The 17,136-nt window shown below is 37.7% G+C and overlaps 1 protein-coding gene across 1 annotated transcript; it reads left to right on the top strand.

Moving 5' to 3' along the window:
- Nucleotides 1-6,562: 6,562 nt before the first annotated feature.
- On the top strand, nt 6,563-13,584 carry pcare1 (photoreceptor cilium actin regulator 1). The gene is made up of 2 exons (XM_052619857.1): nt 6,563-10,185; nt 11,651-13,584. Exons 1-2 carry the CDS (start codon nt 6,848-6,850, stop codon nt 11,781-11,783), a joined length of 3,471 nt encoding a protein of 1,156 aa, XP_052475817.1. The 5' UTR covers nt 6,563-6,847; the 3' UTR covers nt 11,784-13,584.
- Nucleotides 13,585-17,136: the final 3,552 nt, after the last annotated feature.

Raw genomic sequence — 17,136 nt, 5'->3', positions numbered from 1 at the left:
AAGGAAGAAGGGAAACTGGTCTGTAGTTCTCTAAAAGAAATGAGTTGAGGGTGGGTTTCTTAAGTAGTGGAGTTATACGTGCCTGTCTAAATGATGAGGGGAAAACACCAGTGTGGAGGGAAATGTTGATGATGTGAGTAAGTGCAGGTACAACTTCAGGAGAAATGGCTTGAAGGAGATGAGATGGAATTGGATCAAGGGGGCAAGTTGTAGGGTGATTAGAAAGGATGAGTTTTGACACTTCTAAGATAACATGTGGAGGGGTAAGTGATGTGTCAGGGATCATGTTGAGGTTAAGAGTGAGGAGGAAGTGTTGCGACGTGTGCAGTAGAGTAAACAGAACATGATCAGTAGAGCAGTGTCGTGTATAAATAAGGTCCTGTTGGTTGCCTGATTTGTGAGTAGCAGTAGTTGACACTCGGTTGAGATCAAAAGAGGCAAGCAGTGGAAATCGGCAAACAGAGGTTTATCTAGATGAATGTTTAAATCTCCAAGCATAACTAGGAGAGTACCATCCTCAGAAAAGGTTGAGAGCAACACATCTAATTCATCCAAAAAGTTACCCAGTGGTCCTGGGGGTCGATAGACAACTACAAAATGTATTTTAAAAGGGTAGGTAACAGTAACTGAATGAGATTCAAAGGAGCTGCTGATACCCAAAGATGGTAAAGGAGTAAATTTCCAATCATTAGAGATGAGCAGACCAGTACCTCCACCTCTTCCAGTCAAACGGGGAGAGTGGGAAAATGAGAAATTATTGGAGAGTGCTGCAGGTGTAGTATAATAATATACTAATAATCATCTATTTAAGGATTATGGGATATATTTCAAGTACTGTAGGAATATATATATATATATATATATATATATATATATATATATATATATATATATAATTATTGTTATTATTTTTATATATTTTTTTTTTGTACAATTAATACAGTTTAACGGCAGTTTCTTTTTTCCTGAAGTGATTGTTTTGAACATGCATTATTATGCAAAGTACAGCCTTGTGCCTCATGCTGCTCTTATAAAAAGCCTTCTTTTCCACCTTATATAGAATGAAATGTTGACAACTAGTTAAAATTAAATGTTTTCAAGTTTTAATTAATTAATTCATCTTTATTTATTCATCTTTATTCATCTTTATTATTGTACAGAACCTGAAAAAAATCTAAAGTGTGTCAGTTTAATTCAAATGTGCATCATTGCATTTCATATCATCTTTAAAAAGCATGAGATTGACACTCAGAAGAACTCTGACCTCATTGCCAAAGACACTAATATTCCACTGGACTTGAGGAGCCCACTGTCTGAGAACAGCGAAGAGCTCAGGAACAGAGGTCTGTGGATCCAACAGAACTTCCCGACACAGAGGATCATTTGGGTCAAAGAAAGAGAACTCTGCAGAACAAAGCAGTCAAATCTGTAAGATCTTTAAACAACCCCAGAAACTAAAAATAAGCTAGAGTCAATATAAATTATTATTCAATATCCTATTCATTTTTATTTATCCATGCTGAGCATGAGCCCGATCACTCAAATTCAGTTAAACATCTCTGTTTGAAGTGAATTAAAGTGAAGTGTGAGAGTGAATTAGATGTGAGTAGAGAGAGAGAATGATGTATCAGTGCTGACAGGCAGAAAATTGGAAAATAATTTATGTGACCTTGTCAATACTTCACTTTTACAGCAGCTTAAGCAAAGTCCACAATTTAGGGTCTAAAACTTTACTGCATAAATAAGGCTACATTTCAGAAAACAGCTAAATGGGGAAGTCGTGGCTTAGTGGTTCGAGAGTTTGACTCCTAACCCTAAGGTTGTGGGTTTGAGTCTCGGGCCTGCAATACCACGACAGAGGTGCCCTTGAGCACGGCACTTAACTCCCAACTGCTCCGGATGTGTGTTCACAGTGTGTGTGTGTGCACTTTGGATGGGTTAAATGCAGAGCATGAATTCTGAGTATGGGTCACTGTACTTGGCTGTATGTCACTTCACTCACTCAAATAAGTTGTTTATTGGCCAGGCAGCTGCCTGACCGGAGAAAAATAAATCCATCTCTGTACAGCAGCAGGCAGAATCTAATTAGATAACCAAAGTGTCATCATTTTTGGTGTGTGACCTACTTAAAAGCTTGCATGAGAACATTTTCACAGGGGCTAAACTGAAAGTGAGAGGAGATTTTGATGAATGACGCTAGGAGTGCTCTGACTCCTCGGCTACCAATAACTATCGGCCGATAATCACGTTGTGATGATTGAACGGTGGTCTCTAAAAAGGCTCAATCTCAAGCTGATGATGCTTCTGTTTCTCTCTCAAAATAAGTAAATGGCTTCAAATCACCCCACATCACGTATGTCTATAAGCGAGCTGGATAAGTAACATAGGAATTGTCACTTGCACAATCAAGGTTTATTATTAAAATCTATTATTGCTGCACTGAATTAAAATAACAGCACATTGTTTTCAGTAAATATATGGACTGACATGAAAATGTAGTAATTACACAATAACTGCATATTATTTAATGTCTACTGTGTAGAACAGTCAACACGCTTTTTGGCTATGTTTAAAGGGAAAGAGCACTTTTAGATGAACAAGGAAATAATAGATGGCACTCGTGGAGGTAGAAAAACAAAGTTCTTTATGAACGTCAGAATTGTTTTTAATAATGCCTACATTTACTTCACTATATTACAATTAAATCTAATCTAATCTTGACAAACTATATATCGATGGAAAGGTCTAAGACTCCCGAATATATATTTTACCAATGTTTTTTTTTTTTTTTTTTTTTTTTTTAATTATGTAGGAAAAGTAATCGATTAATTTATGACTTTAGTGCACCCTCAAAAATCTGCATCATAACACAGGAGTTTTGACCTTTAGGGTTAGGGTTAAAGGCATATTTGTTGCCTTTTTCTCTATCACATTTTAAAAATCATCAGAAATTATATATCAACTGAAAACTTAAAATCTCAAAATTAATTCTTTAAAACCCATTTTAAAATCAAACATTGCATTACCATGTAAATCATACATCAATATACATTTACCATGCACCAATATCATGTTAAAACATATTTTCATTCATGAATTATAATATAAATTTAAGTTTGGATCGTGCATTACAAAGTCAATGTTCAAAAAAGTGAGTGACAGTTAAGTGGTTAAATGCAAAAGAAAAGGCAGTTCTCACAAGAGTCAGCTAAGAGGGGAATTCCCCCCATTTTCACAAATAAAATTCAGTCCCCGAATAATTGTCTAAAAATCCTGATTGGAGTATAAATATATAGTTATAAATAATAATAAAAAAAAAGGTTATCAGTATCTGTGATCGTTATCGGCAGATACTGCTTTCTGTGATCTTCGATCGGCTTCAAAAATCCTGATCTGTGCCCCCCTTAAATGATGCACGTGTACTGACCCATACACTCACCGCAACCTGAAGTTATGGGCACTGATGCCATCTGATGGATCACCGCTCAGAGTTACGGGGACTGTCCCAAGACCGCTCCCTCTGAAGACTCCTTCAATCTTCCTTTGTCATTTCCCTCTCACCAACTAAAAAAAAAATAAAAAATACTTGAAACATCTAGGAAAACATTATTTACAGGCTAAAAAAGGATGACAATCAACTATAAATTGTATAAGATTATGGTATAGATATATTCTGCAAAAATATCGTTAATGTTTTATTGCATTTAAGAACTCTGAAAAAAAAAAACATATTTTACAAATCTTATTTAACATGGTCATATGACATTGCTAAAATAGCATTATTTTATCATTTATTTGGTGTAATGCAATGTGTTTATAAAGTTTTTAAAATATATTTTCCATATAATGTGCATTATTGTTTTTCCTCGATGCCCTGCCTTTCTGAAGGGTGTCGATTTGTGGATTTCAAACGATTCAGTTCGATTTGGTGAACTGTTTCGAATTAACAACCAAGAAAATAATGCATTAAGGCATTGCGTACGTTATAAGAAAACCCCACTCACAGCCCCTGCACAGCAAAAACACCCCAGAATGAGTAAATACTCCTCTAATAGATCAGAAGTTTTAATAACAAAGACATCAACATGATAGTGACGAAGACAGCTAAATGAACAGCAGAAAAGACAAGACATGAAAACAAAAATACAAAACAGACTGTTAAACAAAGACAGGATTTATGTTACATATTCAGGGTTCGCAAAATAGCTAGCCCAACGTCCCGGGGCTTTTGTGTTTTTCAGTCGGGCTACCAAAATGCATTACTGCCCTGGGCAACGGGCTATCTTGACAAGTGAATGTAAGGGGTGAAATGGATCATAGTTGATTGTTTGCACTTGTTTCTAAGCCTTGCCATTCAGGCATTTTAAAACATTTGTGTGCATTCGGTCTTAATGGGGCAACTGCCTATAAATACTTGCTGTTCAATTAGTGCCACCTGCTGTCATAGAGTGACATTTGCATCTCATTCACACAACTAAAATCAGAAAATGTTGTTGTTGCTTAAAATTCAATAATCATAATCAATTCAATTGAATAATAATAATAATAATAATAATAAATTGCAGGAAAATGTTATTGTCTAATCTGTATAATAGATTTTACTGCAACGTAAATTCAGTGAATTGTTACATCCTGACATACTACTAGTTTTTGTTGATCATGCTGTTTCAACCACAGATGTCATGTTAAAGCCCAGTTTTTAAATATGTCAAAACAAATTTAAAAGGTAAAATGCATATTATGACACACATACATAGGGAAAATGTACTTTCTTGATTTAAATATACTTTACAATAAAATCAACTTTGTCTTTCTTTTAGACTCACCACATTGCCTTTCTGTAAGCCAGAAGAAGAGGAATACTGGAAATGGGATGGGTCCCAAGCTATAGTTCTACTTACATTTACTGTATTAGGTTATCTGATGTTGTTCTTCACCCTGATCATCTTTTTGGTGTTTTATGGAAAACCAGTCATGAAACAGGCAGGGAGAAACATTGTTGTCTAATCATGGCATGCTTAGCACTCCGCTTTACTAGCATCATATTGTTCATTGGCAAACCCAAATTTCACATTTGCAGGGCCGACAGATCTTGTATGCCTTAGGGTTCTCACTCACAGTCTTGTGTATTTTGGTTAAAGCTCTGCACACCTTTGCATGGTTTCTTGTACTGCATCGCCATGATTGTGTTAAAAAGTTTTAAAAGTCATATGCCATCATAACCTGTGGTACTCACATTCAAGTCCTCATCTGCATCTTCTTGTTGATTTTTTTTTTTATACTCCAGCTGTGGAGATATTTCATTCTGACCAAAGCATAATGAATACTGTACAGTGCAATAAAGGTTCTGGCATTGGATTTGCCATCATGCTTTGCTATTTTGTATTGCTAGCATCTATCTGCTATTTGATGGCCTTCAAATGGAGAAAGCTACATCAGACTTTCAATGAGACTGGACACATTTTCTTAAGCATGCTAATTTACCTTTTGTGTGGGTCTGTTTTACACCTGTTTACATTGCTAATGTACAAGTGCTATTCAATTCAAGCAGCTGCAATCTTGGTGTCATGTTATGGAGTTTATTTTTTTTTTTTTTTTTTTTTTGTCACTTCGTAAAATAAATGGTCTCTCTGCAGAGAACAGCTTACTCGAGTGGCATATATTGCGAAAGCCAATATCATCATCATCAACTTTATCCGAGAGATAACACAGGAGACTGGTTTTATAATGGGGTCACTAAATACATTCAGTAGATACTGGTTTGGGTTTCCTTACTAGACATTTGTTCCAAAAATTATTAGGAACAAATCTATTAGATGAGTGCACAGTACACACAATGTTAAATTGTCTTATTTCATGAAGAATCTACTTTTCCTTAAAATAATTCATATCTGGTGGATTACTGCTGACTTGTTAATTAATAAACTAGCAAGACATAACACAACACAAAGGGTAGCAGCACTCTTGCTTGTGATTTATTGCTTAATTATAAGCAACTTGCAATGGTTACACTTCATTTTAAGGTCAAATTCTCAATAATCTATGACTTTTGCAACATAATTGTTAAGTTAGGGTATGTCATGCAGAAAAGAGTATTAATAGGTGCTTTGTAAGTACTAATAAACAGTCACTTTGCCAGTACACAAGTGTTAAGGGGAGAGAACCAGAGCATCAGATATCTAACCACAATTATTATATTCACGCCATTTATTAAGATGTGAACTGTATGTCTTATTTAAAACAACAGACATTTGCTGCAATAAAATATATTTCCCGAATAAATATATTTATCTGTTTAAAAAGTTGAAACAAGATGCATGAATGCTAGTGGAATATATATATTTTTTTTTATTACAAGAGTTCACTCAACAGAAACTTATTTTAGATCAACTCTGCTATTGGACACTGGGTTTGAGCTATAAAAAGCTACCTGAAAACAACTGTGATTACCTTAATGAGCTTAAAGTATTGAGACTGTGCGTTGTATTTGCTCTAAGGTGACATATGCACATGCTTAGGACTACTCTCAAATCCTTAATCCATTCAGCTGCTTGTCCTCCAGAAGGTACAGAGGACCTCAACAGCATTAGAAAAAATGTTTGTCATTGCTTTCTTCAAACGAAATACAGTTTTAATCAGTGGTGGAATATTTTTTTTTTCTTTTTTCTTTTTTTAACTGAAAGTGAAGAGACTATTTTGGCACTATGTATGGTAATTAGAGTCAACTGAAAATTACAAATGCAGTTGGTGATCCTAAACCATCCTGCTGTAAGATGGAGTGGTCTGCCTACTTGTCATTGTTTGACTGTATTTTTGCAAAATCATAGTGAACTGTAATTACTCTAAAATGGGCTGCACTCCTTCACGTGGGAACGGTCTCGACACAGCACAAGGTGCATTCAGAAGAGGAAGAACTCTACTTCCAGGGACTCATGAAAGACTTGGAGAATCACAATCTTATGATGGGAGCAGTGGAGAATCCTGTGGACAGGACACAGCGAGAGACAACTCAACGGTTCGGAATAACACAAGTTCCACGTTGTTAGGAAGGAAATCCTCTACGGCTGAGCCTGAAGGGGCTGCTTCTGCCAAACTGGGTACACACGATATTAACATTGATATATTATCTCAAGGGAAGGAACAACAAGAAGAAAAACAAGAGGTTTATGAGAAAAAGGGACCAAAGAAGTTAAAGAAAGGCCATAAAGGTGTCAAACTGAACAGGAAAAAAGAAAAAGAAAGAACATTTCTTAATGAAGAAAAAGTTGACTTTCCAGAGGCACTTGTGAAAGCTCATCAAGCAGCATATGCATATCTTAACCCCAGCATCAGTAAATATGAAAATCTGTTGGGGTTACTTGATCAGGCAGCCCAAACTCAAATTTCCTTGCAACCCATGGTGGCATTCATGGTCTTTCGGTATGAGGAAATAAACAAAGGGCTGGAAGAAATAGCAGAAGAGGGGGAGATGCTGTTAAAAGAAAACGGAGTCCATCTGGCCTGGCCTTGTGATAAAAATAATTCCTCTTCCTCCAACTTGGCAAAAAATGTGACCTCTCCTGTATGCAGTGAGCCACCACCAGACCTACTACAACAACTCCTTCAGTACACTGTACAGAGGATGCGTCAGGTAGGTCAATCATTGTGTGGAATTGGAGATACGTCACTTGAGGATTCGGTGGATTACTTTTCCTCCATTACTGAAATTCTAGATGAGAAACTCAGGATAAAACGTGCATCAGAGTCTAGATTATTGCGGCTGCTTTCCCGGATTGAGGCAGCATCACAGAAAAGACCTGGCCCAGAAGACTCGGCACTATTTAGTGAAGACAGTGGACTTGGGGCAGAAAGCGAGTCCTTGGCAGGTTCAGAGAGACAATGTCAACGGAGGGAAAGTTGTGAGTCAACTGGAACTATTTGTGCTACATCAAATAGCCCTTATGGTTCTGCACCAATTCACAAAGGCTCATACCGAGGAAGACTTCTCAAAACAATAAGCAACAGCAGCTCTCTTAACTCTTTAGACTCAACTTGCACTATTACAGAAAAAGAACAGAGGGATAGGGAATCAGTACTTGGCTCTGTCTCCTTGGATGAAGGTGGCAGGAATGATGTGGAGGATGGTAGTGAAGATGAACATATCAAGGAGAACAGAAGCCAACAAATAGATTATTGTATTCCAAACCAGAGGCAACCACGTCGTTTGCCAGCAAAACGAATAGAGAATCCACAAAATGTTGAAATGACATTAAAGCTAAAAGATGCCATTAGTGGCCGGATTCGTTTTTTGCCATCCCAAGGACCGGGAGAAAAAGCAAGACAGGCAGGTAACACAAACAGCAGTAGTCAGTGGACTGAGGATGGTGATAAAAGTTATAAAAGACCTCAAACAGCTGCCTCTAAGACATCTAAGAAAAAGACCACAGTTACCAAACGTTCAAGGTCAGCAGACTCTCTGCGTAATAAAGTAGACGACCCTACACTCATTGAACTGGAGAGAACTCAAAAGGAACTCAACCAAAGGCTGGATAGAATGACCAAGGTTAAGTGTGAAGGAAATACAAAGCCAGGATCATCTAAAAAAATCCAGCAACCGCAAACACAAATCATTTCATCAGTTGCTGCAGACAGGCAGCAATCTTTGAATAGGATCATTTTTTCTCCAAGTAATCAAAGAAAGGCATCTAATGCAAAAGTAGAACAAGAAAGTGTGAAGGAAGAAATGGAGGGAAAAAAGAAAAAGGACAAAGGAAAGGGAAAGGAAAAGGACAAGGACAAGAAAACCCCTCCCGTTAAAGGGCCTGTTAAGGTAACACCTATGCCAAGCCCTCCACCATCACCCCGCCAATCTTCAGGGTTGTATAGGGAAAGGAATTCTGTTAAAAAACTTATTGACACCTTCAGTCAGGGGTTGGAGGAAAGTAAGCAGACCCCAGACAGTGCAACAGTTCTTGGACCTCTTAAAGGTGTTAGAAAATGTGGTGTTCTCATCATTCCAGGTTTAGGTCCCTCTGCCACATTAGCATTCAATGAAAATAGCATTCTCAGTAGTCAAGGAGAGTCACAGTGCTCTGAAAGGACAGAGGATCTTGATGTTGACAATCTACCACCGCCTCCACTTGAGGTTCTCATGGACAATTCCTTTGAAAATGCAGAGACAAAAGACATGGAAGAAAATGTACCAAGCAGGGGCCGATCCACTCTGCCAAAAAGGACTCAGATGTCTCAGAGGTTACGTGCCACTCTTCAGTCTGTTACAGTGCTACCCAGTAAGGGGAATTTGTGTAAAGGCTCTGTTAGCATGTCACCAGTTCGTTCAAAAAACAAGAATACCAGAGGCGTTTTGAAGGGTGGTCACCATGATTCCAGCCATGAAACAGACACAGAAAGTGAGGAGGCTGCTTCCCTCTACAAACAAGCAAGAAAGATAATCCACTTGAGGCATTCTTCTGACTCGCCGACAGAGAAACTTATGGCAGAGCAGGGCCAAAGACAGCTTTCCAGCTGCCAAGGTGACATAGAAGTTTCACAAAAGGAGAACAGTACAAGTGAATCAGTGCCAATCACTGCCTGCAAGAACCAAACCCCTGCCACTCCAACTGCATTCAGAACTCGAGTGTTGCCATCCACACCTCTGTTACATCGGAGACTGCCTAGTCCTCCAGTACTGAAAAGTCAACCTTCTTCTTCAACTTCTTCTAGCCCTCCAGTAGTTCGTAAACTCCCCACACCACCTTCTGCTGGCCAACGAACACTGCCAAGCACGCCCGCAACATGGCAAGACCACACCCCAATCACTGTGAAAGGGGTTACCTACCCGTTTAAGGCACCGTCGCCTCCTGCCTCCCCAAAAGTGCAGCGCTGGTCTAGAGAAAACAGTAGTGAAGACTCTTCAAGAGTGTTTAGCAATGCTCGATCAGTGTTTTGTCCAGTCTCATCATCGTTATTTGAAGCTCAGCCCGTTCCTACACCCAAGCCCCCTCAAGCATGGGCCTCCTCGGGTAGCAGTGTCTTGCCTCGTCCCTGGGGTGAGCGTGGTCGGCTGCCAGTGTCTGCACGAGGGCCCCAGCCATTCATCCGGCGCAGCCAGTCAGACAGGAGGCCCAGTTTAAGCCTGCCATCCAGGGTGCCAGTAATCTCTGTTGCAGAGACATGTGGGAGTGAACCAGCAATTAGCACGCATGGGTGAGTCTAACACTGTTTTGATATCAAATATAAGGCTAAAGTACAACTGCTTAAAATTAATGTATTATATAATACTAATTATAGTATGTATCATATTGAGATGGAATTTGTATTTAAATTCAGCATGATTATACATTTCACAGAATTTCACTACAATCAACTCAAGGCTGTTATAATGTCTTTCTTAACGTTTCAACATTGCTACATAGCTGCTTACCCAATATCAGTGAGTTACTGACCCAGAAACATTTACATTTACTCAGTAAATTTTCTGAAAAAAAATAAATAAATAAATAACAACTACAGATAACAGTGCTATGTGCAGTTCTGTTGAATTCACTGGGGAGAAAAACTTTAGCTTTTAATTTCTGATCAATTAACTCAACTGCTTTGGGTTGTGATGCTTAGTGATACAGTATCCAATATTTTCTTGCTTAATCTTTATTTTAAACAACTTTTATAGGGGTCTCTGAAGCAAGTTCCACTCATGCTTGAAATTGCGTCTTCTGTTCCAGATTTAAATTTCAAAGAGAATAGAAAATGTTATAGGACGAGCACTTTGATTGTCTCTGTCAAAATAAAGAGTGCAGTTTTTAAAATTCAATTATGGGCTCAATTTGCAAATGTCAATCAGCTCTTGGGTGAATAACAAAGGACAAATCTATCTGTAGTCTGTCCTATTTTCATATATTTGTACCTTTGTGTGCCAGCTACTTAGTTTTCTATATTAATTAGTAAAGTGTGTGAAAAAAATAAATAAAATAAAAATATAAAAAATAGGTGCATATGATGGCCTTTATTTAAATATTGTCATGTGACATACAGTGGAAAAAAAATGCACAGTTTGTTTGGGTGTGAATGCCTCTGCCTGTGAATGCCTGTACAGTAAAGGAATGACAGAAGCAGAGTATGATATAGAGCAAATAAATATTCAGAGAATTTGAGGAAACATGAAATGTGTGTGTGTGTGTGTGTGCGTGCGTGCGTGCGTGCGTGTGTGTGTGTGTGTATATATATATATATATATATATATATATATATATATATATATATATATATATATATATATATATATATATATATATAATTCCATATATAATTCCACATGTGTTAATCCAAAATTTTGATGCCTTCAGTGTGATTCTACAATTTTCATAGTCATGAAAATAAAGAAAACTCTTTGAATGAGAAGGTGTGTCCAAACTTTTGGTCTGTACTGTATATATATATATATATATATATATATATATATATATATATATATATATATATATATATATATATATATATTCATTATTTATTTATTTTTAGACACACTTTCTTCTCTCACATACATCATAATATAACTGCTAATCCTCAGCAACTAAGCTCTGAATGACTTACTGCTGACCAGTGCTAACCAGCTCTGGCCCACTTCCCTAATCCTTCAATTCACTAATGTTCTTATTTTGTTTTGCTGTCACAGGCTGGAAGTTGTTTCAGTCAGTGGAGACAAGCTATGGAGTGAGCAAACAGAAATCAGAGGTGCAGTTCGATCTGTCTCGCATCCAGACTTGTGCATTGTGGGTCAAGGTTTACAGAAGGAATGGGATAAATGAGGAAGGAGCAAGTGGGATTATGGATTAGCAAAATTTGAATGGGATTAAAATGTTTGTGTCCTGCTGGGAAATTAAAATAGCTATTTCTGAGAAGGCCTTCTCGTGATTTTCAAACATTGTTATTTTCATCCTTTTTAGCTTCAGTGTATATTTGATCTGTTTGCCTCAATTCAATTGGTCTAATTTATTTTGAAAATGTTTTGTATTGTGAATGCTATTGGTTGGCCTTTTATATTTTATTACTAAATAAAAATGAACAGATATTCACTGAAATTGTATATATTCACGTATGTTTTCTGTAAAAAATTAAATAAAATAAAAAATAAAAAAGGTTTGCGTTATCAATTAGCTTATCTTGTACATTATCACTCAGCAACCAATCACATTCTTAATTTTCAAGCTTGTCTGACAAATCACATTCAAAATACAGCAAAGCATTCCACTCTTCTATTGGAGGTAAGATGGCAGTGTTGAGGTCTGTTCTTTCATTTTCTTCTAACAAAGTCTGTAATTGCTTTGACCTTTGACCATCATAAATTCAACATAACTGCCAAAAACAGGGCAATAAATGAATTCGTTATCAACATACCATGCAGCTGAATACTGTTTGGCTGCATCCAAAATTGCATACTTCCCTACTACATAATTGGTGAAAAATAGTGTGAGAAAACAGTAGTATGCCAAAATTCACAGTTTATTACATTTATTAACATTTATAAAACAGTATGTGAAATGTACCCAAACTACTTACTACTTCCAGTGAAATTCTGAAGTGAATTTCAGATGGACAACTTTTCTATCTCACAAGGTCATAAGAGAGTTGAGATTTATGAAGTGACACAACTGCCGTACAGTAGGTCATATGACAATGACGCATGGTGAATGTAGTACATCTGGATTACATTCATACGGAGCCCCACACGTGACATGCAAGAAAAAAATAAATCAATTGTGTGCACGATTTACTAATTCGTTCCCTCAATGTACTAAAACGTGCACACGATTACTATTGCGTTCCCTTAATTTACTATTGTGTTCCCTCGATTTGCTAAATCGTGTATATCACGATAAACACTTTTTACAACACTAATTTTTGTATCACCATCCCAAAAACTTCCAGTGGCTTTCAACCATGTTCCCTAAAATCCCCCAACAGTGCAAACATCTTATTTGACTGACAAACACATTTCACTTCATAAAGTAAGTGTTTGATTCAAAAGACATGTAAAACCACTGATCTAATCTACCTAAAGGCAAAATTATGAAAATAATTTATATTTGAGATGGTTTATATGTTTGATAGCAGAGTGGAATGATCATCTTTCAGGCACATGCAGAGGGGTGTGCAGTGGGTGCTTGAGCACCAGCCCCTTTTTCCCTTGATGCCCAAAGTGCCCTTTTGTCAAGGCAATTTTTATTTTTGGGTAATTAAATGCACTTTTGTGGAGGCCTGCCCAATGTATTTATTAGTAAAATTAACGATTATTAATTTAGCCGTAAAGAAAATGAATGTTTGCAAAAAAGTAATGTCTTAACCGTCCATTGGTTGTGTACTGCAAACACATACTAAGGTTGTGGTTTCGAGTCTCGGGCCAGGAATACCACAACTGACGTGCCCTTGAGGAACTCAATGAACGTGTTGGGTCAAATGCTTTGGATGGGTTAAATGCATAGCATGATTCTGAGTATGGGTCACCATACTTGGCTGTATTTATTTTCGAGCTGTGTCACCAGTTGCTGTGTATTTTGCTGCATCATGTCGTTAGATTCATATTCAAATAAAAAAAAAAATGTTTATGTTCTCTGGTGTTGTTTTTTTGCTGCCTTTTTTTGCAAGAGCCTTTTCTAAATAGCTAGGATGTCAAACATAAGTCTGAAAGGTCATCTATAGAAATAAAAGCATCAACACAATGCACTTAACATTGATGAAACAAATTTGTCAGCTGAACTTTGTCAATATTAAATCTGTAATGTGTGTGTGTGTGTGTGTGTGTGTGTGTGTGTGTGTGTGTGTGTGTGCGTGCGTGTGTGTGTATACAACTTTCTTGTAGCAGACACAGGCACATTTCTTTGCCAAACATGTCAACATTTGCTGCCTGTTAGAATTGCTTCTGGAAACTACAAAAATAACTCATTAAACCCTCAATAATTTAACACTTTTAATTAGTATTGGGATCAGCATTCATAGACATTTTGAACTCAATTTAACACTCTAAAAGTGTCCACTTTTCTTTACTTAACAACACTCGCCATGTTTTTTGCCATCACATCATATATTTACACTGGACGCAACAAAGCATTGCAAATCTTTAAACTTTGTGTCAGTGTGTCATAAATATAACGATTCAGCAGGGGATTTCCTTGCGAAGCTGCGCCGCATCCAGTGCAGACAGCATCACTGATTATAAGTTCTGTTGTATTTTGTTGTCCAGTGTAGACACAATGTAAGTTAATGTCTCTTTTCAATGTTGCGTTTGAATTTTCGTGATACTTCATTAGTGCTGGCCAAACATTTTTCTCTCGCCTATTTAGGAAACCTGATGTACACAATGATCCCTGTCTTGTCTGTTCGGACCAGCACGTGCTTGCTTCATAAGCGCCCTTTAAAACAGTTCAAGGCAAGGCGTACCACTAACAACTCTAGGCAACTGAAATGCTAGTGCAGATGGGGGCCGTCCAAATCCCTGACACTGCATGCCCAGCCCCAGTGGTGGAGGATTCCATGTAAACCACAGTATGCCTGGAGACCTGTTGCAGCAGCACTCCTGCCCGGTGAAACTTAAGATCTGACCACGGGGTGAAAGTTTGGCGACAGGCCGGTGTAACTTACCTGGTGAGTGCCGCACTTCCACACCCACCTCGGGACCTAGAACGCATTCAAGCAGGTCAGAACCAACCTGCCACATTACTCTGTGAGGCATGCTGTCTGTTCGACCGAATCCAACTCCACACAGAGATCGGGGAGTTGGATTCGGGGAGAGTTTGATCTTTACCCAGTTGATTTAAAGACCCAACAAGCTGAGGTTTTGGAGCACCTGGTCCGTTGTGGGGGATGCCGGGCAAACTGAATCGTATAGCCGAAGCTGGTGGTCCACAGAAGCCATGTGGCTGGGTAGCGCTAGCCAGGTACCGAGAAACAGTGCAAGCAGGATCAACAGGACCACCACTATACCTGCAATGGGGCAGTAAGGGTTGAATGCAGGGACCCGACTCGTGTGGCTTGTGAGCGGACCAGAGGGTGTATGAGTGTGTGGTGCAATGCTTACCTGGTTCCGCAGCTTTGCAGAGGGTGCATGAGAAGGGCCTTTGTTTATCCTCTCGAACCGCTCACTGCTGCTGGCTGGCAAAGGAAGAGGATGAGGGAGGTCCAATGTTGGGCTGTCCGCGACTCTCCGTGCCCTCCTCTCTTGCTCTTCTTCTCACCACCAGGTTTGACAGGGGCCAGAACGGGTGGATCTGCCTGCCTACGCCCAGCTCCATGGCGCCACTTGCTGGATGATGCGCCATGGCGGACTCAGGCGGCCACTCTCAGCGACAAGCAGACAGGGGCACTGCGGCTGGTGGACAGGTGGAGGCAGCAGTCATGATGTTAGTAGTTCCAAAGGCAATGCCCACCACGGAACAAACCTATGAATATCTGCCCTAACCCGCCCATTGGATCAGCTTTTTCAACTGAATATTATGCAACACCAGTAAGTGGATTTCTCAGTGGAGCGGTGTGCTTGTATACTTATATTATTAAATTTATATTATTTTACATGAACGACATGAAGATAGATTGCACAGCTATTGTTTATATTGCTGTGTATATACCTGTAGAAGTAAGGTTAGCTGCACAAAGGACTGTAATATTTTTGTTTAATATTTTCATAATATTAACCCCCCGAATCCATGTGGACTTAATGTAAAATGGATGGGTGCAATTTTTTGGGAATTTTTGGGATACCATCCACTCCCATTATACAGCATGGATTAGCCTGCACATTATTTAATATAACTCTGATTGTATTCATCTGAAAGAATTGCATTTGCTAATTTGAATATGAAAATGACTTATCCGTCTGGTAAAAAAAAAAATAAAAAAAAAAATAATAAAAAAATTAGAAGAGGAGGACAAGAGGAAACATGACAGCAGTAAATGATGGAGATAAGAGAGAATTAAATATAATTTTATGACAAAAGCTTTTGTTGTTAATTCCAGATTATTTTCAATTAATTATTTGCAAGATAAATTACTGGTAAAAGTATATGGTTACTGGGAAACAGGTTTGCTAGGGTTGCACTTAGCGGCAGTATATTGTGTAGTACGGAGACCCGCACATGACATGCAAGAAAAAATTAATCGTGAGCATGATTTATTAATTCATTCCCTCAATTTATTGGAAAAAAGTATTTTTCTTATCCATGTATGCATTCTCATCAACATGTTTTTGCTATGTTATGTCATGTTATGTTATTTGGGGTTTATTTTGAGTTCAGCCTATGTATGCCAACTTTGTGCATAGCTAAAGTTACACACTTATATGTGTTCTTTTAAAGTATATTATTTGTGCAAAAATTACATTTTATAAAAGTACTTTTCTTCAAGTGCACTTCTGCCCCTGATTCTGTCCTTTTTTTGAACAAAAAGTTTCACATGCTGAATTGAGTAACCAAATGAATTGAGCAATCAAGATAGTTTTTACAAATTAAAAATTAGGAAAGAATACAGAGATACTGATAGCAACAATTGGAAGAGAAAGCAATGTCCAATGTAAATACTTAAAATAAATAAATAAATAATCATAATAATAATAAACTAAAATAAAAACACTTTGCAAGGTTTACAATACACACACTCTGTGAAAATGGTCCAATGACTTAAACTAATAAATCAATGAATTAATTTTAATCCAATAAATCAAAACTGCATGACAATTACTATTTTATCATTCACATTTTACTTATGGAGGGAAAACATCAAAAGACCATATTAGAACACCAAACTGTGTTTCACAAGTTCGCACTAATGTATAATGTGATTGAACAGCTAGAGCAAATTTGGTGTGCTGTCCAAAGGGGTGGGGCGATGGGGGGTGGTCCTCCAAGCTCAGGATAAAGCCCGAACTCAGAGAACTCCCCCCTGCCCCATTTCAAGAATGGGATTAAATTAGATTAAGACTGAGATGCTGAGTTGGAGGCAGGATGCTGGAAAACTTTCGTTGAACAGAGGTAGCTGTGTCTGTGTGTATACAGTATGTGTGTTTATATATATATATATATATATATATATATATATATATATATATATATATATATATATATATATATATATATATATACACACACACACATATACACACACACACACACA

This window comes from Carassius gibelio, chromosome A17 (genome assembly GCF_023724105.1).
Source record: "Carassius gibelio isolate Cgi1373 ecotype wild population from Czech Republic chromosome A17, carGib1.2-hapl.c, whole genome shotgun sequence".
NCBI lineage: Eukaryota > Metazoa > Chordata > Actinopteri > Cypriniformes > Cyprinidae > Carassius > Carassius gibelio.
Note: the sequence above shows the minus strand (reverse complement) of the source record. Positions and strands in the feature narration are given on the sequence as shown.